General features: G+C 49.4%; 1 protein-coding gene across 6 annotated transcripts in view; it reads left to right on the top strand.

Moving 5' to 3' along the window:
- Positions 1 to 21,296, top strand: part of LOC143376163 (uncharacterized) — a 52,823-nt gene extending 31,527 nt beyond the window's left edge. For 5 of the 6 annotated variants that reach the window (XM_076826099.1, XM_076826098.1, XM_076826097.1 and 2 more), the window contains 11 exons: positions 8,465 to 8,614; positions 10,321 to 10,515; positions 11,080 to 11,165; positions 11,450 to 11,646; positions 11,717 to 11,834; positions 12,039 to 12,278; positions 13,586 to 13,743; positions 16,117 to 16,232; positions 16,316 to 16,520; positions 17,554 to 18,048; positions 18,366 to 21,296. In XM_076826099.1, coding sequence (XP_076682214.1) covers positions 8,465 to 8,614; positions 10,321 to 10,515; positions 11,080 to 11,165; positions 11,450 to 11,646; positions 11,717 to 11,834; positions 12,039 to 12,278; positions 13,586 to 13,743; positions 16,117 to 16,232; positions 16,316 to 16,520; positions 17,554 to 18,048; positions 18,366 to 20,469 — 4,064 coding nt within the window. In that variant the 3' untranslated portion in view covers positions 20,470 to 21,296. Of the gene's footprint in view, positions 1 to 1,472; positions 1,920 to 8,464; positions 8,615 to 10,320; positions 10,516 to 11,079; positions 11,166 to 11,449; positions 11,647 to 11,716; positions 11,835 to 12,038; positions 12,279 to 13,585; positions 13,744 to 16,116; positions 16,233 to 16,315; positions 16,521 to 17,553; positions 18,049 to 18,365 lie in introns of those variants that run through there. The other variant, XM_076826100.1, reaches the window with a different exon arrangement.
- Positions 21,297 to 22,737: the final 1,441 nt, after the last annotated feature.

The raw sequence follows: 22,737 nt of genomic DNA, 5'->3' as shown, positions 1-22,737 counted from the left end.
GAATTAATATGCAGAAATGCATTAATTGTTTAATTAAAAACGTTAACATTTTTACTTGAAATCTCCTCGCACACAAGCATATTGTAGGTAATAGTTTACTGTAAAACTAATCTGCATGGGTTCATATTTTCTGACGAAAAATACTAAATGGAATAAATATTTATAGCGTACTGTAAAAGATTGATATTTTGTGCGGATTTTAGTTATTTTAGTTTTATTTTCCATTTGGTTTTGTATGCAGTCTATTTTATTTTGTTATATTTCTGTAGATATTAAATGAACTCAAAAATAGTACGCATTCGTACGGATTTTAGCTAATTGAATTATTTTTATTTATTTGGTTTTGTATAGATAGAGTATATTTTATTTTGTTAAATTTTTGTAATTCCATACATATTAAGAAAACTGAACATTTTTAAAATAAGTACAAATATTTATTTACCATTTTAATTAAATATTTTTTGTGAAAATACGAAAACCAGTTCAACCGTTTTTTGGGAATAGTGGAATTCGAAAACCGGTTTTTTCAAAAGTCGATTTCTGTATAAACCCTAATTAACACCCTCTCGCATTCCGCGTTCAAAATCCCGTTGTCGTTTTGGAAAAAATATTTACTATTAATCGACCGAGGAGGGAAGTATTGCTGAAGCCGACAAGCTGCAAATATAATAAAATATCGGGAAGTTTCGTCGAGGGGGGTGAAGCGTCCGACGAATATTCCAACTCGTTCCCTTCGCATTGTTCCAGAATATCGATAGAAAAACGACAACCGTGACTGCAGTTTCTTTCGTGCATCGCTTCATTATGCATGCGATTCTCATTATCCACGGAACGAACGTTAATCGCCCGCATCGTTAGAGGCCCGCCAGTTTCTTCCTACATCCCCTGCGCGTCGAAATTCGTCTTCGGACGTGCCTAACGAGTTGTCAGTTTCGCGAGGTCCATCGGGGGACGGGAGGGGCGGCTCTGTTTGCTCCTGACATCTCTGACTGAATCGTTTCCTTACAATATCGGCCGCTTCCTCGGCCTCCACGCTGTGGAGATTGGAGGCGGACGAAAAATGGGACGCGCGTGGGGGGGATCCGCGATTCTTAAAAGGAATCGGAAGGAGCGCTGTGAAGGTCTGGATAGAGCTGACAGATTCTCGCGTCCGGACTGCGAGTTTATCACGGAGCTCACTGATAAACGGTTCTGTGTACGGAGAGCGGCACACACGAGAGAGGTGATGGCTGCAACGGCCTATCTGCTCGAGACGCTCCGCGTAATACATCGGGATACGTGTAGCTTGGATTGAATAGCGTCGTCCAGGATAATGGAAGGCTTTGCCTGACCATGTATCCACACCGCGCTGCGTCCGTATCGCGCATTGGGATCTCTCACGGTTCTGTTTCCCCGCTGGCGGAGCGAAAGATAAAGAAGAAGCAGAAGATAGAATAAGAAGACACTGAAGTGGAGGAAGAAGCCGGGAAAAGAGACTAAGAAGACACTGAAGGAGAGGAAGAAGCCGGAAGAAGCAAAGTAGAAAGTCGCCACGCCGGGAGTAAAGGTTTTCGTTCTTGTTTTTTCAGAGCCGCTAGCCGGGATCTGCATGGAGAATCCATCGTGTTTGTTTAACGATAGGAATCCACGGACTTAGCGGGAGATCCATTGAGCGAAGTTGATGTAGCCTGCAAAGCATTTATTCGTCCTCCAGCGGGGCTGGTCCCCCGCTCGCTTTTCTTTCATTTCCCCTTTCCTGTGCCCGTAGCTGCCTTTTGTTGCGACGCTTGTTGCCTCCGGACCAATTTCTCTGTTTAGAAACTCGATGGAGGAAGATAGGAATTCTCTGCTGGGTCAAGGGAACGCCGAGGGAATCTTCGGCAACACTTAGTGGGAGATTCGAGGGACTCGCTAATGGAATTTGGTGGCGTTGACACGGCGTAAGTCGAGTGGCTGGTAGCTTGGCAATTTCCCCACAATAGACGTTTCTATTCGGAGGCGAGCAGCCCGCCTGAAAGAGAAAAATTTCGAAAGCGCTGGCGGTGGAACGAGAACAAGGGGGAAAACGGCTCGCAAGAAGGATTAGGAGGGAGAAATCGATCAAAGGGAGACTGCAAACACTGGTTGGAGAACTCTGCCAAATTCTCGTACGCGTGGCATACTTTCGCGGCGAAACGAATACGTCGGTCAACCGGGGAATCTCGGATCGAAACGGGGAAGCATGTTTCTCTCGTCGAACAGCGCGCAGACCCTAGGAATCGGTAGTTACTGGAAGGTGCATACGATCCTGCATGAAAGATAGGTACCTACCATCCGCTCGACTCGCATGCAAAGTCGAATAACGACGGATTTCCAGGCGCCCCAAAGTGAATGGTCGAGGAGCGCGGCCAAAGGGGGCATAATTCTTTGAGATGAAAATGCGGAGACGAAGGTAATATGACGCTGCGTCCGCGCAGACTCGCCTCCGCTTCTTCTCGGAGGGAGGCAAAAAAAAGGTCCGTCGAAATTCTTTTTACCTTTTAACGTTGCTCGCCTTTGACCGAGGGAAATGTAACGCTATTATGCGCCTGGATCGTTCTTCTCCAATTGAAATGGGACTGTTGTGCTTTGGCGCGCGTTTACGACCATTAAACGGGGGCTGGAAAGCGTTGCTTGGAACGGAGCAGTAGCTCGCGCAACGGACAGCGCAGTTCTAACAACGGAGGTCACAGGATCGAGCCCCTGACGGATGGGGAATCACTTTTCGCCGGGATTATACGCGGTAGGAAAGGGCGAACCTGTGCGAGAAGGAAGAGCAATATTGCTTCGCCCCCGTCAATTTCAAATCAATCAGCATTTCGCCAGTCGTATTCCGTTGCTCGATTAACGTCTCGCTGTTCCGCCCCTGAACGCGCGAGTTAAAGGCAACGAACCACGAGAGTTTCCAGCACCAGGAGTTGATTGCTATGGGGGATGGAAACGCGGATCCTCCGCCCCCAGCCCCTTGTTATGCCATTTTCCAACAGCCGTTTGCCAGCCTCGGTTCTTCTCTCCTCGATTCTCGAGGCACGGCCGCCTCATAAAAAGCGGATGACACGATTTCGCACTTTGCCTGCGCGAAACGGTGCCGGGTCGAAGGAAGCTCGCGAAAGTAGCTGTTGTCTGGCAAAATGTGGCGTCGATAAATTCATATCGAAACGCGCGCTTCGAGAGTGGTATATTAAATGAGCTTCGCTTTTCGATTCTTTCGTCGGTGTCGTGGCGGCTGCACGCGAAACTGTAGCATGCTTGTAAATCCTTTAAAGTTACCGAGTCAACGACCGGGATAGTGGTTGCATTTAAAATGCATCGCTGCAAACAATGCGCGAAAAGTAATGGAAGAAATTGCGGGGAAATACGGAAACCTCTGCGCATTATCGTAGACCCGGGTCACGTGTCTTTTCGCAGTAGTACAAGTCAATACGAGACGCCTCAGTTACCGCGTGAATCCAAGTACAGAGATACTATTTACTCTTGCAAATCCCACCGAGCTTTAAAACCATTTTCCAATAAAGTAACTACCGGAACGATGCAAAAAATGAAGGTGAAAAAAGAGACGTCGATTTAAATAACAGGATAACGTTTTTCAAGCTCGAGTCAACGATAATCCGAGCATTATAACTACTGTTCGTCGTATCTTGCGCACACCTGGGTTCCCTCGTTTCAATTTAATTAGGTAATTAGCTCGTTTGCACATTCGAATAGTCGGTGCGAGCGTGTGCACAGCAAGTTCGCCAACCGATCGACGAGGCGCACGAACCATGCGAGTCAGAAGTTCTGTTGTCTGTAGAGCGTAAAGAGAATCCATTAGCCGCATAAGCTGAACTAATGAGTTTATGATTCTGTACATTCAAGTGGTCGCTGGGATACAGGAACGACTGTAGATTTCCATTCAGTTGCTAGGAGACGGCAGAGCCTGTAATCTTTCGGCGTTGAAAAATGAAAAGGCGATTATTGATCGCGTGGAAAATAATTCCGAAGTGTAAGAATGCTTAACCTTCGCCCCTTGGGGATTTTCGGGTGGAACGAGTGGTTTCATAAACGCTACGACACACGGGCTCAACTTGAAGGAATGTTTCCTTGCTGGATGCCAAGTCGCATTACGACTCTTATCGCGAGCCAAATGAAGTTCAGTTCCGACGGTGCAGCGCGTCGAAAACAACCCTCCAGCTTTTACCACCACTTCGCCCTCTTATTGCTGCGACCCCTTATTTTGCTTCTCCAACGTGACATAATTCTGAAGAGGACACGCAATGATTCGTGCTTGTCTGTTTTTGATTCGAGGGTGGCTAAGGGTGATTAAATAACTGATGTGAAATAAGCATCGCTGATAGGTGAATGGCCACCTGTATCTACTGACGCCTTCCTCGTTCTATCTCCCCTTCGCCAACAGGAATGACCTTCTCGAGCAAAGCGTGCTCGCATTATTCTCCCTCCAGCCGAAATGGCGAGTCAATGGGGGTGTTTCGGAGCTCCTGGAAACGCGACGTGTCCCGACATCTACCCGAGTGTCGAGCAACTTCGGTCCACCGGAGTTTCGCCGCTCGCCTGAAAGGTGGCGGAAGCTGGCGCGTTTTCCACCCCCGAGGTCCACCCCCGAGGTCCACCCCGTTGCGAGCCAGATGCTATACCGTTTCCGTAGAGACGGAGCACTCCCCTTCGCTCGATGGCGTTCGTCCCGAATCTTTGAATCTTGGGATTTCGTTGGTTTCGAGGGCTCACAGTGACTACGGAATTCGTCTTAACGCGAACCAGACACCCGTGGTCTCCGAAGGGAGGCCCATAAAAGAAAATCGGCCGTACGGGCTGAGTTACGAGGCCATCGACGTCCGAATGCCGTATATACGCCGGCCATAAATATTTATCCGACGCCGGTCAGAAACGACGAAGAAGCGGGCGCACGGGGGGTGCCGATAAAAATGATTACGTCGCGGTAAAAACCGCCCCCGACGCAAAAGGGGCTCGCTCGTAAATCGAACGTTGATTTGTTTTATGTAGAAGCGCGGCGGCTGGCGACTACGTCGATTCCAATCTTGAATTATTCCAGGGCGCCGGGACGTAAGTTACGCGCCACTGGTGTTAGGATGAATTCAACAATACGGGCCGCACCGAGCCCTGCCGCTGCTACTGCTGTTCGCGGGGGGGCCGATAAGAAGAATGGAACTTTTAATTTTACGAGCCCGCCGGCCGTAACTCTTTGCGTATCGTCGATGTCGAGTTATTGTTTTCAGGCGCGGCCGAGGATTGCACTTGGAGTCTCGGCGGTCGACGGTCCCGTGTGGAAATTTAGAGGTGCATCGTTGCGCTTGATTTAGGGACCTCTAGATTTTGTATCCTCCAATGCTTTTATCCACCCAGCTATTACTTCTCTTCCCTTGTTTCCTGTCACTGCGATCTTGCGCGCCAGGAGCCTTCTATTTCCGCTCCGATAAGGGTGCAATGGCAAGAGTAAATGCTTCGCTTCTTGATTGGGTAGCTTGAGCGGTCCATTGGCCGACACCGAAAAACTCGGAGGTGTTGTAATGTTACGGACCATCGGAGCTTTAAACGCGAAAGATATTTCCACACAGGGCTCGGCTTGAATCGAGATGGTCACGCTGCGCAGCACAGTGTACCGCCCGATATCTTTTTACAGCTACACAGCCACCACGTTGGTTCTTTTATTAGGATATACATTCGCGTCAATTGATTTATGGCAGATGCTTCGGTCGCCACTAGGATGCAGCGGCATGCACCGTCGAACCAAGATGAAAATATCCCGAGGCACGAGCGCCATACGTCAATTTCTTGCGGACCGTATCGATCTAGCTTTTAATTTTCATGGAAATTTCACGGCTGGAGCTTCGCCCGTGCGCTTCTCTTTGTTCCCGCGATCCACTGAATGCTCTTCCCTGCGACTTTTTGCGTTGGTATTAAAATGCAAAGAGCTGTAGGCCCTTAACCCAACGTAATAATCGAACGTGGAAAAATGGTAGAGCAAACAGCCGTAGAATGGACCCTTGGAAAACAATGTCCGAGGATTTATCTCGCATTCTAATTTACCAATGGTAAAATAAACAAGCCAATGAGTTTGTAAATCTGTAATATATCTGTTAGATATACATATGCATGTCTGAAAATGAATTCCAATGGAATTAATACAGCCTCCGACAGTCCCATCGGTCAAATTCATCTCTTTTTCAACGCGTTATCGTATGCACCCGGAGGAATCAATTCTACTGACCCAAAAGCAAAAGTTAATTAAAACGTCGGAACTTGGCAGGGCGTTGCTTTTCGCTGGTTCTCGAGTTAACACGTCTCGTCTGTTGCACGCTCCGAGCATCTTTCTGACATTTGGACGGTGATGAATCCTCGTCATTAACCATGAAGATGGAGCATCCCTTGAATAGGGGTGAGATCGTACGAGGCCCTTTTTAACGCAGCTATTTGCGGGGAAACGTAACCGGAAATAGGTCCATATGATCTTATGGATGCGGGCCACGCGGTGCATTTTTTATTGCAGGAGAGCCTCCTGTATGATCGCATCGACCTATTTCCCGTCTCGTTTCTGATCCGCGAAATGTGCTGCGCTGAAAATGCGCCTCGTGACACCGAAATCAACCGATACTTGGGGAACTAACTTGCCTCGCCACCGAGGAACACTTTAATAAAATCGGGAAACTTAATCCCGGGAAACTTGAGGTCGATATGTATGTCTTGAGCAGAAGCAAAAACATGTTTAAAAGTAAGAAGAAAAGGGAGAACGGTGTGTGAAGCGAAAAGCAGGTAAAGTCTGAAACTATGATGGAGCAATGTAAACGTTTATACAACAAAATAACAGTTTTGGACGACTATAGAAGGTAATCACGACGAAAGAGTCACGAGAATAACGCGCATAACCACCCTCGTAGCGTATAATTAATTAGTGAAAAGGTGGGTTGTTGGGAATAACAGTTTCGTGTGATGAGAAAAGATCATGGCGAGGGAGGAAGCTCATAAACAACGTCCCGTTTCATCCCTCAGCAGCAAATGATTCAATTTGACCCCGCAGATAGAGCGATATTTCTCTGACAGTCCATAAACGTGTTAACAGGTCGTCAACGGACGCTGACGCTCCCCCTAACCGCTACCCCGACGTTTATTTCTTCCCTGTTTACCTGCAATATTTTTTCACATACCCTAGTGTCCGAGCCAGCTGCCAGGTAAACTGCGCAGCGGAGCATTAGCATAACAAATTCTACTCCCGCTGTAAAATATTAAGCGAAGGATTACTGATGCCTGCTGCGAGGGAGGTTGCTAATAAAGCACCCACTTTTTCTCACTCGACTCGTAGATGGACGAGATAACGCCGGATGGTAGCTTTCGAGATTGGACACGCGCGCAACCGCGTCCATTATTTCCCACCCTTTAAAAAAAGGGGGAGAGTATACGAGGGGGTAAGTTGCACCGGTACGTCTCATCCGCCGGAAATTACTTAAGCAACAGACTTCGCCCCGTTTGAAAGGAACATTCAGACTTAGAAGAGGTTGCCGCTTGGGTAGAAGTCGGAGTAGCTTACAGTTTACGGGGATGCTTACTGGCATTTCTTCTTCGGCTTCACTGTTCTAATGGATCTTATAGTTTCAACCAATCCGGTACAGAAATATCGTGATCAGATGGGGAGTGAAGTGTGCAACGAAATGGAGTTAGGTGCTCGTTAGTAATTTCCTTGGGGTGAAGTACCTAATTACCTTTCAGGGGTTGATAAGACGAGCACGGGTAAATACAACCCCCCCGATTGGCATGGTATTCAAATGTCAGCGCGAAGTTCGCTGCTCAACGGAAACTGGAATCGTGTAAAACAGATTCCCCAATAAATCTTGGGGGGGTTGTAGGGCGGAGGTGGCTGGGCGGTTCGCTGCAGTCTAATTTGTGGATCGTTCACTAAAAGGAAACTACGTCGTCTACAGGATGGGAGAGAAGAATTTATAGATACCCTAATACCGAAAACTCACAGTGAATAGTTGGTGAACAGGGTAGAGGGTGGAGGGGCGGAAGAGTGATAAATTTTGGAACTGACCCGACTCACACGTGTGTTCGCTCCCATAGGCAAACTCCGCCAATAATTTTTCAGCTAGCGTAAATCAAAAGTCCTCGTAAAAAAGGCTCTGGCAGGGAGGACACCCTCGCGACAATCATAATTCAAACAGGATGTTACTGCTGCTAATAAGCAACGGGGATGGTTGCTATTTATTTTGTCAGTAGAGATCGTTTTACGTTTAAACCTTTCCTTAAACGGAGATGAACCAGTTGCGGGTATATAATTACTCGCGCCTTTTCTTAATTGAAGTTCTACTTAAATATATTTCCGGAGATGTGATTTTAATTATTCACGGCGATGCTTCATGCACTATTAACGAGGAAAATATTCCAGAATATTCATTTGCCCTTCGGAGGGCAGATGCTCTTAATGCTTTTGCGTTAACAGTCTGTACCGTTTTGTTTCCAGGTCAAAAGGTGCTGCGAAAGTACCCCGTGATGGTGTTCATTCACGGGGAGGGTTTTGAATGGAACAGCGGCAACCCCTACGACGGCACTATATTGGCAGCTTATGGTAACGTCGTCTTCGTCACTATCAACTTTCGCTTAGGCATCCTGGGTAAGTAGATTAAGCATCGTGGTCGGGCACGTTCCAGTGGTACAGCTTAATACCGAGTTCGAAGTAGCGCGAGTCAATAATTCGTGCGCCCCTCACATTTTCTGGATCCCTGCCGAAAAACTTTTGCTATATCAAAGGAAATCGAAACAGTATTGAAGCGAGGAGGGTTTGCACATCGTGTATAACCGTTTCGGTTGGAAAACTTCATCGGGAAATGTGGGACAAGCCTCCCGGACGTCTCGGGCGCGGATTTATGAAATCTTGACGAATGCGCCCCGCCGCGTCAGCCTTGCATGAAATCAGGAATTCTGCTTCATTAACGTTCGCGCTTCGCTGCGCCATCGGTTTTTGATCTTCGACCAACTTCTTTCTCCTTTTCCCCCGCGACTGTCTATCGATCCGTCATCGCCCAGCAAAAGAAGCAATACTCCTCCGATATCTTTTATAGTTCGCCCGTATAAATAACACGCTTGAAGCTCTTTGCTCTTACGACAGAATTCTACACGGCCCGGAGACATTTTTATCGTTCCCAGCGGTTCCAGGCACGGCCAACGTTCGCATAAATTTGTACTCCAAATGGAAATTTGAGCAACTTTGAGTTTAACGGATTTAAAGTAGTACGAGGCGAATGTAGCTTGTCTTCTGCCTTACTTGTTCAAGTGACACGCAAGATATCAGCCGGCCGGAGTCACGCGATTCTCCTGTGCAACGTGCAAGCTGCGCAGCTGAATTTTTAACCCCGTCCAATTACGCGGTCGAACATTTATCCTGCCGAAGAAAAACTCCTATTCGTTACTCAAGGGCAAAAAGTCACTACGACACCGGTGACCGTAAAATTCCATGCAACCCCGCCGGTCTGCATATCGCGCAAAAGAAAACTTTTTCCCGGCAAAGGAAGCTTCCGCAGCCGAGACAAAGGCTCTCTTTTTGCCCCCCCTCCGAAGCTTCCATCGATCCTCGCCGGTTTTCCGTGGCCTGCTCTATTTTTTTCCACCCTTCGTGCCACTTCCTACCGCCCACTGTCACCCTTCCCCTCCCCCTCTTCTCGACGCCGTAACGACGAGCTTCCGCTTATCCTTTCCCTTAAAATGATAACGCGACCTCCGCGCGCAATGCAAATGGACGGACGTCGTGCGTCGCGCGGCCTGAGCTGCGGCGCGCTACATCCGACAAGTGGGGTGCTTCGAGGGAGGAGAGAGAGAGAAAAAAAAGGCGAGGAGGCCGCGAAACCATAATCATAAATTAGGTTAAAGTGCCGGGAGGGCGCTTAGTTAACTTCACCCTCCCGCCCTGCTCACCAGCAGCCGGGTACAGTTAGTTTGTGAGAAGTCCGCGGATAACTTCAGCCCTTTGCGAAACAAGGGAGGAAAAATATGGCCTCCAGCGTGGTTCGTGCGAGCAAAAAGAACGATCCCGGTGCACGAGGGTAGTTTACATTCCGGCAGGTGATTCCTCGGCGCGCTGTATAGACCGCTATAATCCAACGAGCACTCTCAACCGAATGAATCAGCGATGAATTTAATCATCTTAACACATGGACCAATCTAACGTTAATTTACGCACAGCATGGAGGTGAGCCAACCTTGCGCGGTAAAGGGTAATACAAGTTTCAACTACCACCACCCAGAGCTTACCACAAGCCCAGCGGAGGCTGATCCTTTCAGACAGCAAGGTAGTAGGTTCGATTAATGCGAATCTCGTTACAGGTTTCTTGAGACCTGGCATCCGGGACGACACGGCCAGCAATTTCGGACTTCTCGATCAAATAGCGGCGCTTCTGTGGCTCCGGGAGAATATCGCCGAGTTCGGGGGCGATCCGAACAGCGTTACGTTGGTGGGCCACGGTACCGGTGCCATTTTTGCTAATCTGCTGCTTATCAGCCCTGTGGCTAATAAGAAAGGTAACGGTTATTGCTGCGTCGCGTGTTTGCGACTTCTGCGATGCCTGAATATTAAGAGGACGCTTCCAGGGGAACACGTGACCTCCATGTGCATGAAATTGATAAGAACCCCGCGTTCACAGTTTGATTTTGGATACCGCGAATCAGATACAGCACTTTACCATTAAAGAACCCATTTCCCCCTATAATTTCAAGTAATACACCTTGATCGTATATCGCACGGCTCTCCGACGCTAGAGCCAGGATCGAGTCTTAGGGATGACGTGGTTGCGCCGAGGACACGCATGCTCCCCTGGGAGATTCGGGTGAAAGAGAATACGTACAGTGGGGCGGAAAGAGAGGAGAAGAAAAGAAAGAACAACGACGGCCATTTTTCACCTGCGGTGAAGGCCGAAGGGAACTTTTCTCGTCCGGCTGGGGCCGCTGTACCGGACTGTCTGGTCAATAATTACATCGCGCAATGAAAAATAACCGGATTTAATATTTCACGCGTAAAGGCAGCCGGTTTCCCGCGTCCCAGGGGACGCCGGTTATTAATCGTTCTCCCACCAAACGTTTGCCTAGGTCTGTTTAAGCGGGCTATACTGATGTCCGGATCGGCGCTGAGCGCGGACGCCATCGGCAAGGCACCTCTACAGATCACCAAGCAGGTGAGGACATTCTTTTTGGCGTTGCACGTGACCGACCGCTCCTTCCGTCTTCGGGGAAAAAGCAAAGTCACGTCGAGCTCGAACGGTCGAGTCGCCGGCGCAAGCTCGATCGACAGCGTGTTCGCGGTCGTGGTGGAAAAAGAGAAGGGAGGAAGAAACGACGCGGTAGCGATTCAAACCCGCCGGGGAGAAATATCGCCTCCCGTCCCGCGGAGGAGCAGCCACGATCGTCGGAGACGGAACGTTCATTGCATCGCTGAGAAATGGTCCGAATCATTTTTCAGGTGGCGCACGCTTTAAATTGTCCCACCACCACCGACAGCGACCTGGCGTTCTGTTTGCGCGGCCAGGACGTGAACACGCTGCTGGACGTGAAGATTCACAAGCCGAAATACGTCCCGGCGTTCGCGCCGCTGATCGATAACGCGGTCATCCCGGACAAGCCTGTGAATTTAATGAAAAACCCCCAACTGTTCGGCAGGTGCGATTCACTGTGCTCGATTTAGAGGAACCCATTGGCGTACGCCGCTTCACAAATTAATGTCTCGCAGGTTCGATCTGATGTACGGCGTCACGGAATCGGAGAAATTTCACATATTACCACCGGTTGCTTTGCTGCACGGGATGCTGGACGGACAAAGGGACGAGGTTCTAAAAGACTACGCTATGGTATGAATGTAGAGAACGATTTGCATCCGGACTCCGTTACTTTGACGTTCCAACGACGAACGCTTGCCAAAATCCAAGGAGCGTACTTTCAAGGGGGGGGATGAAATTTTGATGAAATAAATTATCGCGCAAGTGGATACGATTCCGCGGGGAATTCACTAGGGATTCCGATCGGGAAGTGACGCGACATTTCTTCGTCGGCAGGCAACGCACGAATTGGAACCGGAACTCATTCTGTCGAAGATCCTGGAACAATACGGCGATTTCTCGGCCGGGTATACGAACGAATACGCCATGAAGAATCGGGACCTGGTGCTCGAGGCGCTTTCCGACAGCGGCACCGTCGCGCCATTAATAATGACCGCGAATTTACATTCAAGGGCGAACCCGAAGAGCTACATGTACGTTTTCTCGCATCCGAAGGCGATGCAGGACTACTCCGGCGTAAGTACGTTTCTGTTCACACGTAGGAACATCCGTTACGCCCCTCGGGGATTTATTGAGAGCGGCAGCAAGTCGACCGTCCCCTGAAATAACGATCCTTTACCCTTTGACGAAGGAACTCTCGGTGCTGGCGACTGCGCTCTCTCATTCATCCCCGAAATTCACCGCAACTAAGCTAGACCTAATTCGAATGCGATCCAGACTTTCTCCGACCGAACGTAAATACCGTTGACGCGCACGCGAAGCTGCTCAGTTCACGGAGCTCTGCCACGTCCCGGGGCGACGCGCGTACAATTAGTTTCTTTTGCCAAAGCCGCGCGGTGGAAGGGCAGAAGAATTTCACGACGCTGCACCGCGGCACCGGTGTCTCGCGTGCATCGCGGCCTCCCCTGCGGCCTGACAAATTCATCCGGGTCAAGGATCCGGAAGCCAGCGTAGATATTAAGGGAGCGCATAAATCGCGGCGGGTCTTCCCGTCTGCCGTGGAAACTGGAGCACGTACGATTAGACGGTGTACTTTGCATTTTATTCATTTTCCCCGCGCCGGATTCCTTAGCCCCGGGGGAGGAGGGAGGGCGGCAGGGTGAGCGTGACCTACTGGCTATTCATTGTATTCGTGCGCGCAGGGGGCGGCGGAGGGAGGGAGGGAAGAAAAATCCCGGCTACGAACCCATTTGGACCCTGGCCAACTATTTTTATCGTCGCTGCGTGCCGGCTTGTTACGCTCCGAGTACAGTGACCGGCGGTGTCGTTAAACCGAATGTAACAACGCTCCTGGTTTTCAACTCGGGGTTAGAGGGCCGGAGTGCCATTAGATATGAAATTTACGAAGGACGCGAGCCTGCAGACGTTGCTCCCCGAGCCCACAACGCGAGACCGTTTAACCGGTATCAGGGTCGTTCTTGCGTACGGCGTCTGAAAACGCCCCAAGGGCCACCGAGCAATTCGGAATCTGGTCTCCGACGATTAACACACCGAGCGACCAGTAACGGATGGCGCAACCGGCAAGAGGACCACCCCCGCGAGAAAATACACTGGGAATTGTTTTAAAATATTCCATCGCGGGCGTATCGATTGCCCGGCGACTAGCGAGCGATTCTGCAAAGTTACGATTGCACGGGGTATAGAGGAGGCCAGCGGAGTGGGCCGGAAGTTAATAACAATGGCCGCGGTTTCGAGGACCAGACGAGCACTCTTGGCCCTTCTTCTGGTCCGGCAAATTTCGGCCAACTCCCCGCCGCTCCGCGCCGCGCAAAACTTTGTTTCGATGGGAAGGTATACCGCGAACTGGCTCGTTATATTTGCAGCAACAACGTCAGCGGACGGTGCACGGAGAGGAGCTGCCCTACGTGCTGGGGCTGCCTCTCGATGGAAATAAGTACGACTTGCGTCGCCGATATAATATCGGGGAAACACTTTTCTCGGAGGCCATGATGAACTGGTGGTGCAGCTTCGCCTACGTGGGGTGAGTCCTCCTTCTATTTTTATACTCTCGTTAGACACCGAGCGAATGCCGTAATGGGATTTTTTTTAAGATAAATGGACGGCTTATCGAATCACGCGACACGGTAGCGCGTTAAACAGCAGAATGAGTCGGACAGTAAAGAAGTTGCAGTCGACCCCTTTCATCTAAAAGCTTCTGCTTCTCCACATGTACTTTTTACCATGAATGTTTTACCGGAAATCCAATGAGAGGGCGTGTCAGCCCTCTTGCAGCGCGATAACGCTGAAAACTCGATCTTCGGAAGCTCTCGAATCAGCGACGCTTGCCAGAAAAGCTGCGCGCACAGAATGGCAGAAATTCGTACGCTAGCGTTGCTCCTGCCCGCGTATTGTTTAAACCGTGTCCGAGTGAAATCAGCGATTCGAATCGGCCACGGAGAAGCGAGTACACCCTTATTAAATAATAAATTTGAGAACGCGCGGCCGTTCGACAATGCGTCGTTCGACAACGGGAAACATTTCGCGCTTCCCCTTCTCCGCCCGCGGCTCACAATAAATCCCCCCCTCCCGTGAGTTTTATAGAAATTTCCGAATAATAGGTCGAACGCGTGACAACCGTTGCCGGCGGAGAAACAATTTCGTGGTAGTACGAGCCCCGTCGGGAAATTCTCGCTGGTCTGAAAATTCATTATCAGCCGGCCGCGGGAAAATAGATTGACGCGCTTTCAAACATGATTTTCAATAATCCAAGCTTTTGAATATTTATGTTTTTTTTTGCCCCCGTTGCCCGGGGGGGGGGGGGGCCTGCCACTTGTAACGTCCGGTAATTAGATCTCGAAACAGGAAGCTCGCCAGGGCGCACCCGTGAAATTGACTTTGCTCTTGCGTCCGGGAGGGGTGGGAAAAAACATTTACCTCGGGAAGTCGATTTTCCTGCTTCGCGAGAGATATATGTACTTGCCTGTACGGACTCGCGCGTGAAGGATATCCGTTCGAAGGGGAACTTCCTGCCGTCTAGCGGTCGTTTCTGCTCATGAATCCGCGATTTTCCGTCGCGACGGATGCATATGCATCGCGACTCGTCGGCGGATCGCGAAGAACTGGGTCGATCCAATTAAGCGAAACAAAGCTGTTTAATGCGCGCGAGTCAAAGTAGGGACCGCGTGTGTTTTACACGCTCCGTGACGCGAGCTGATCGATATACCGTGTGTCACTGTGCCCTCCTCGTCTTCCGTAAGAATGCGTCTTCCCGGTTCCCGGGCTGCAGCGATGCACCCGATGCAAAAGCGGAGGGCGTGGCGCATCGCTACGTGACTTTGCAACCGGAAGCAGCGGACGACCATTAAATGAAACGACTTTTAAAGGTCCCCCTCTTTTTATCTTGTCCCGGCGCATACGATTGTCCTCTTGAACGACACAGCTCCAACCCCTTTGATCGTCAAGTCAGTCTCGATCGGTAAATTTCGCGATGCCGGCAAATTGTCCGCCGCGTCGTCTCTAGGAGAAATCAGAGTGTCAGATGGTAGAAAATAGCTGTCCCTTTGAGGTAGTCGCTCCGATGAGAAATTCTTCCCTACCGGGAGTGCGATCGCCGTATATCAGGAGGAGATTCGCGTTATCTTTCAACACTTGAGCGCGAGGGAAGCGTTATTTTTGTTTTTTTTATTCATTTATTACCTTTTACGGGAAGACCCTGTTATTTGCAAAGTGAGAAAATAGCGAAACAAACATTACCGCACACGAGAAATAACCCATCAAATCCCGAGAACAAAAATTAAAAGTACAAACAGAATAGGTACCGCAATAAAGTAAAACTAGAAAATGCGACTGAACCTTTCACGCAATCGTCATACCTTCCCATCAAAAACTCTAAGCAGTTCAGATCGTTATTTTTTTAAAACAAATTTGGAAGAATTTATAAAGTATCAATTATAATTTTCGCTTCGTTATTCAATCCGGGGCCAACCCAGGCCATCGACTAAACAAGTTACCAGCATACGACGATGTCGTCGTGGAGCTTCTGCTATTTATAAGCTTACAGTTTGCTTTGCAGCTTCCTAATTCAGATTCAATCGATAACTCAGTTTACCAATTCCATAGACGTCGTTCTCGGAACACCAATATGTAGCATCGACGATACTCCGGATGTTTGAATCTTCGATAGTGGAACGTCGTACAGCACGATGACTAAAACATTGTTTACGATAACGGTGTAATTGTATCGCGAAGCACATTGATCTTTCAGCAAGTCCTCGATGAAAATGAACGAAGAGGAAGATGAAGTAGGACGCGGTCCATTGATTGAAAACGGCTGTTATGCTGTAGTAAATTGTATTGTAAATTCGTGTCGTCGTACTTCCCTCCTGCTGAACTTTATTTCACATTCTCGTGGCAGGAACCCTAATATCGCGAAACGGTACCCGTACCTAACGGACGGACTGAAGGAATGGGGCCAGTACGAGATCGACTGGCCGGAGTACGATGTCCAGAATCACACGTACCTGAATCTAAGTAAGCCCGAAGCACTTGCGCGTTCCATGTGGTTCGTTAGGGGAGATAAAGCTTAAATAAAATACGTTGTTTCGTTGGCGCAGCGATACCACCAAGCTCAGGCTCGCACTACCGTTCGGCAGAGGTGCAGTTTTGGAACGAGCACCTGCCAAACATGCTCCGTCATCCGAACAAAGACATTCCTCTCCCGATACGACCGAAGGGGCCGCGACCGCGTATTCTTGACATAGCTGACGGGATTCCGAAGAACGCGAGCACCAACAGGGGCTACGAGACTAGCGACACAAGGTTGGTAACGAGTTCGACGAGAAACTTCTGTTTCCGTCTCTTTGACCAAGTCCTGAGGGCTAGAGTTGGTCCGGGGATCTCGACGACGCACAGTGGGCTAAACCATGCTTCCAGCGCGAAAAGAATATTATTATGCCTCTAGCAGTGTTATTGATTAAGCAATGAAATTTATTTGAATGATAGATATATACGTGATATTAGGAGGACAAAAAGACCAAAATATAAAGTTGTAATTTTGTATATTTATAAAAAATAGTTTTAACTTGTTTTTCTTTTTACTTTTTTCACGTTCGAAGCATGGTTTAGCCCACTGTGCGTCGACTAAGTGGAAGTTTTAATTTTAACTCTACAGGGTAAGCGGGGAAAACATGACTCGAAATCGCCTTTCAAAGCGCTCCATTTGGTGGACTTGTGGTGGCGTAGACAGGCCTAATTAATTCAACGCGATATTTTCTTCGTGCCACTGACGTCACCGCATATTTAATTTCACATTCGTTTATAAAAAGCGCGGAGAGCGCGCTAATTGAAAAATTGAATGTACTCATTTGCGCGTATCTTTATGCATGCGTGCCGGTATTGTTTTTCATTAATGAAATGTCACTTGCATCCTATCGCATTCAACGCCTCCTCTTGTCTCGACCGCTTAACTGTCTGTACGCGTCGTTTAAATGGAATTTATTCAAACTTCTGCACAATGGAATAAAGGATTAGCAATTTAAAGTTTCAATTACGTATGCCGGCGGATCAATACCGTTCACGCACAAGATATCGCATTGTCGGGAAGTTAATATTTTCGTTGGGAAAGGAGGCGTAGAATGCACCGAGAGTGTTTCGTAACGTTATTAAACGCTACATGCAGAGGGTACGAGAAAAACAGATGAATGCAGAGATCTGTATACTTCTCCCCTTGTCACTTGCAGTTCACCGTCAACTCACGTATCCAGGCGCAATCAGCGACACGCTGGTGCCTTCCAATTCTCACTTCTCTCCATTAGATTTTGTCTCTGTGGCACGTAACTGTTCGACCTTCAAGGTTCCCAGCAATGGAACGGCACTTGACATCGTCTGTGACAGAGGTAAACGACGACAAAGGGACGATCGCAGATTCCACGAGCCCTCAGCCAGATGAAGACACTGTCTCCCAGTCTGGCACACCGAGGAGCGCCTCGGTGATCACTATGCTGACCGGGTTTGGAGTGGTGTTCCTCCTGATAAACTTCACCGCGTTCCTCTACTTCTACTGCAAAAAGCAAGACGCGAAGGGCAAGGAGGCTGGGCTGAAGAGGCGCGTCAGCCAGAAGGAGGACTCGAAGCGTGCAAAGTCGGACAAGTACGAGAATCACTACGGCGACCTGGGTTATAAAAGCGACAGCAAGCCGGACTTGAACGACGTGATCAAGAACGACAAGGCGTACGACAACAACTCGAACTTCGGCCGGCGCTCGAAACTGTCTAGACAGAACTCGGGCTCCACCATCGACACCCACATCAAGGTTAGGGAGTGGATACAGCAGGAGATCGTGCACAGGTCTGTAAATATTCCGCATGCCGTGATCGAGGGGGCGCGTCCCTTTGAACTCCCTCCGCTTCCCCTTACTAACTGCACAGATTCGACGGCAAGTTCTCGCAAATTCGTGGATAGTAGACGAGCCGAGTTGCCGAGCACTCTGTCAATTGAATTAGTAATCTCATTTAAAGACCGTCGTTTCGAAACGTTAAGAGTGTTTCCGGCGTGCCGATATATTTGGCGATTAACTTGTTCCTTCGACACTCCTGTCCAGTATTGATTCAGTATCTCTCCGAAGCGAGCAAACGTTCACCAGGCATTTCTGTATGTTTATGAAGGTGTTCGCCCAGGTTTCTCCGTAAAACTCGAGAAACCCTGCAGAAAGAGCACCAGGACAAGCTGACAAAACAACACGAGGACGAGGAGAAGAGGCTGGAGGAGGAGATACTGAAGGAGAAGAAGGAGGACCCGATTTACGACGAGAGTCCCGCGCTGGTCGTGCGTCCTGGCAAGAAGTCAAAGCTAGCAAAGGTCTCCGTGGCCATTGACGCCACACCCGCGACTAGGACCGAATCGATTCTCAACCAGGTGCCTATCGAGCTGGCGAAACGCGGCGAGCCGTCGGACGAGCCATTTAGCAAAAGCTTCGACTTTCAAACCGCTCCTCAGGTGGTCGTCATAGAGCACCATCACTCAAAGAGTGACCCGCTGCCGATGGAAAGCGTGCTGAAGAGCGTGAGGCCGAACTTTTCCACTCCGAGGATTTACGAGTCGGACTCGGGTAGCGCGAGCAGCCTGTACGCGAAAATTAACCCGAAGCTCAAGTCCCGGCTGCCCCGTTGCGAGCTTGGTGCCAATCCTGAAGAATCCATCGCAGGCGAGTCCGACGATATCTACATAAAAGCGGGGCCGAAGCTGACCACTTTCGGCGTGAACAGTCCTCCGCCGTGCGACATAAACGTAACATGCAGAGAGCCAATGGTGGAAAGGCAATGCATCAGCCCGGAAGAAGCTCTCAGGACGATCAAACGCAGGAACTACCCGAAAGTTCTGCCAGATATCGAGAAAAGGCGATCGCTCCCGGCACCTAGCAGCCTATTCGCGCCCAAGCAGCATGCCAATTCGTTCAGAGAGTACAGGGGTGGGTTGCATTCGTCCGCCTCCTCCTCCTCTCACCAGCCACCCCAACCCCCTCCGAGGATGTTCGGACCGTCTAAGAGTCTGGACTTTGCGGAGGAACACGAGAACCAATGCGACACCGAGCCAGTTACAACTAACCTACACGTTGGCCCGCTGCTCAGAAGGCAGGAGTATTCAACGAAAAATAACTCCGACCCCAGCATCATCGACTCCCTCGACGAGAGGATAGACAGAACGACGAGGGCGCAGGCTGGAGGCAGCGTTGACACCATCTACTCGAACCCCATGTGCCCGGTTCATGGAATGGGTCAGCCGACCTCTCACAGCATGGACAAGAACGTTGGGAATCCGATAGCTCTATTGGAGGCAGGAAGGGGCAACCCCAATTGGTTCAAATCGTCTTCGTCAGGGAACGAAGTCTCGATGCTAACGGCTTCGTCAGAGCCGCGGATTATCGGCAGGGAAGTGGACAATCAGCTGCAACTTGGTGGCTCCAACTGGGACACCAGGGTTCCTGCAATGGAACCCAGGATCGTAATCACCCCAAGGGTTGGCAATCTCTTGGGCCAGGCGAATCAGAACTTGAGTCAGACGGTGGTGAATCTGGGAAGCGGGTGTCCCGATGACAGGATGCATCGGGAGCCTAGAATAGGCGCTGCATCCGACTCCGTACCGGCGATCAATGCGAATGCAGCTAGCAAATATAAGGCTGGTTCTGCCGAACAGCTGCTAGACTCGCTAGCGGCCTGTACTTCTCCAGAGCCCAGTTTACCGGCTACAGCTAACCTGGAGAGAAAGGAGCCGCGAATAATAATCATGGCCAGAGACACGAAGGGGCCTTCGAACCTGAAACAGCCGAAGATCATCATCAAGCCTACGTCTAGCCTGCAGAGGCCGCGCGACCAGCGCAACATACCCAAGGTGTCAGCCATCCCGCCGCCAGAATCGCAGAGCTGTCAAAGCAACGAGAAGGACAAGGTCCTCGACCAAAGAGAGAAGCCACCCCTCAGGGAGAAGCCGAAGGTTACGAGGATCCCATCGTTTTCGAGGCGCAAGGAGGACTTCCCGAGCGGAATTGAGAGGCCATCTGGCCCCGTATACACCGAGAAGACGGAAATCGTGCAGAGGGTGGAGGCGGTGCCCAATAAAGTCGCGAACGTGTCTCTGACTGGCGACGGCAAGTCAAGCATTCCGACGTTACAGAGGAAAGAGGCGGAGAAGTCTTCGAGCATGGACTCCTCTGCGAGCAACGGCAACTCCAGCACCGGTACGATCAAGAAAAAAACGGCGAACACAAAGTAGAATCTGCATGTGTCGGCTGCTTTGACGGGCGAACATGTTTTCTGTTGGGGATGAAAACGTCACGGATGAAGACTGAGGAGCCGAGTCACGCCAACATCAATCGAGGGACTAAATCGTATGTTTAATCTGATTGTACTGAAGAAATCTGGCCCATACAAGTGTATATAGTTTTATTTGATTCAGGAGGTGTGATATTCTAGTTGCTATACATTCGCATACCCCACCCGCTGGCCCATCAATCAAGACTTTGCTTAATGAAACTTTATTAATATCGGACGAACAACCCTCCCTCCCATTACTCTTCGGCAACGTTTCAAGACTGTACTCAAGTATGCGTTAAGTAGTAGTCTATAATCACGCATTTTTTACGCTAATCTTCACGTCATTATTTATGTAAATTAATATTCGCTTCTATGGACAGCATTGCGAAGTGTTCCTTAACGCGCTACCGGTCATTTTGTAAGTTTGTTACCTTGTACAAGCCTGAAATAAACGATTTTCATACTTTTCCAGTAGAGAGCCGAGGGCTGAGTGTATGTCCCGGGCGAAGTGTCGCGGCGAGTTTCCGGTTATCATTTTTCAGTACGCGCCTGGCGTACGGTATCATTTATCTTGTAACTTTACCTTTATCCAGGGGAACTTTATTATTAAGTAAAACAAAGTCTATAAGTCACAGCGGTGCCAGTGTGTTCATGGGGCTGTCTAGAGGGGGCCGGGCTGACGTGAAAATAGCCAGCGACTTTGCCAGTTCCCGTTCTTGCATCGTTCACTCGCGGATCGAATTGATTCTCGAAGTTCCGTTCGAGTAAAGCGATTTCCCTGCCGACCGATAAAGAAAACTTCATTCTCCCTGCGCCTTGTCCCGCCTTCGCCCTGATTACTTACGAAGTCAATTCTGCTTGGCGAATCGGACCATTTAGAATTCACTTTAAAAAGCATTTGGAATACCAAAAGATTGCCTTCGACCATGGAAACCTATCTGCTTAAATTAGGAACAGGAAGACCAAAAGTATCGGGCAGATAGAAGTACATATTTCTTAGTTGATGGGGGGGATCGAAGTGTCGATGCTGGGAAATGATGCGGCAGTCTACTGGACTAGAAGTGCCTGTGCACACACGCGCATCCATAAGTCGCGCACGTGCGAATACACAACAAGAAAATATATCCAGAGGCAGCATCCAGGCAATTTGCATTGCTAAACGTCTCTTCACGTTCGATTCGCTCTTCCTTCCTTCGGTTTCAGTGTTTGCACGCGCGCATATGCACTTCCTCGAGTGCCGGAATTTGCCCACGATTGGCGGCTTTCAATGGGAAATGGTTAACGTCTTCGAAGATAATTTTTAAACCCAGCGTTCTCCCATTTTGTAGAAAAGGACAGACCACTGTTCTCTGTAAATTCAGGGTTGCATCCCACCTTCTTTTCTGCCCTGGTAGGTAAACTCTTAAAAGATCTGCTTCCCTCAAAAAATTGTACCAAGCATGGTGTATACGAAGAGTTATGAGGGCTATTCATAAAGTAAAGCTTCTTCTGTTACAAAAAAAAGTTTATTAATCCGAGCGTATATACCACGTTCAACTCAGCTTTCATCGCAGCCCATTCCCCGGCTTATTACTATTCTCGTCGCCCCCCGAAAGTGATAAGAATGTTACCCGCGAACATTCTCCGCGTAAAAAACTTTGTTCGAGGCAAGTGAATGTGTATCCCTCGTCGAATCATGCATCACATTGAGCAGCCAGAATGTCCATCGAAAAACTTCCGCTACGGCAAACGTTCCGATAATGAGATACATATATTCGTTCGATCGCGTCCTCTGCCAGCAAAGAGCTGGACAAATTCGGAGAGTGGGGTAGCCGGTTGACAATGAAACAGGGGCGGAGAGGGTGGAGTGGGGACCCAGGGAGGGGAATCTGGAAACATAGAAACAGGAAACCGGCGAGAACTGAACCGAACGATTACCAAGCATTAGTTACGGAGAGCGTAACGCAGTTTCTGGGTGCAGCAGTTTGGAAAGCCGTAATTGCAAGACAACTCCTCGTTCTCCGGTTGACGGGGGCGGATTAGTGGGAACGAATGCTTACGCGACACCGTGAAACTGTCGTCCAGCATGCGTTCAGTCAGCTTGACGAGCATGCGACCCATCACAAGGATGATGTACGATTAACTGCCGCGAATGAATCGTAGCTCAAAACGAGCTAAATACGAGAGCGGAAAGAGGAATCTGGGAATCAAAGTGATTCTGCATCTGTAGACTCGACGTTGATGCGTA

This window comes from Andrena cerasifolii, chromosome 14, assembly GCF_050908995.1.
Source record: "Andrena cerasifolii isolate SP2316 chromosome 14, iyAndCera1_principal, whole genome shotgun sequence".
NCBI lineage: Eukaryota > Metazoa > Arthropoda > Insecta > Hymenoptera > Andrenidae > Andrena > Andrena cerasifolii.
The sequence above is the reverse complement of the archived record's forward strand: the minus strand, read 5'-3'. Positions and strand labels throughout refer to the sequence as shown.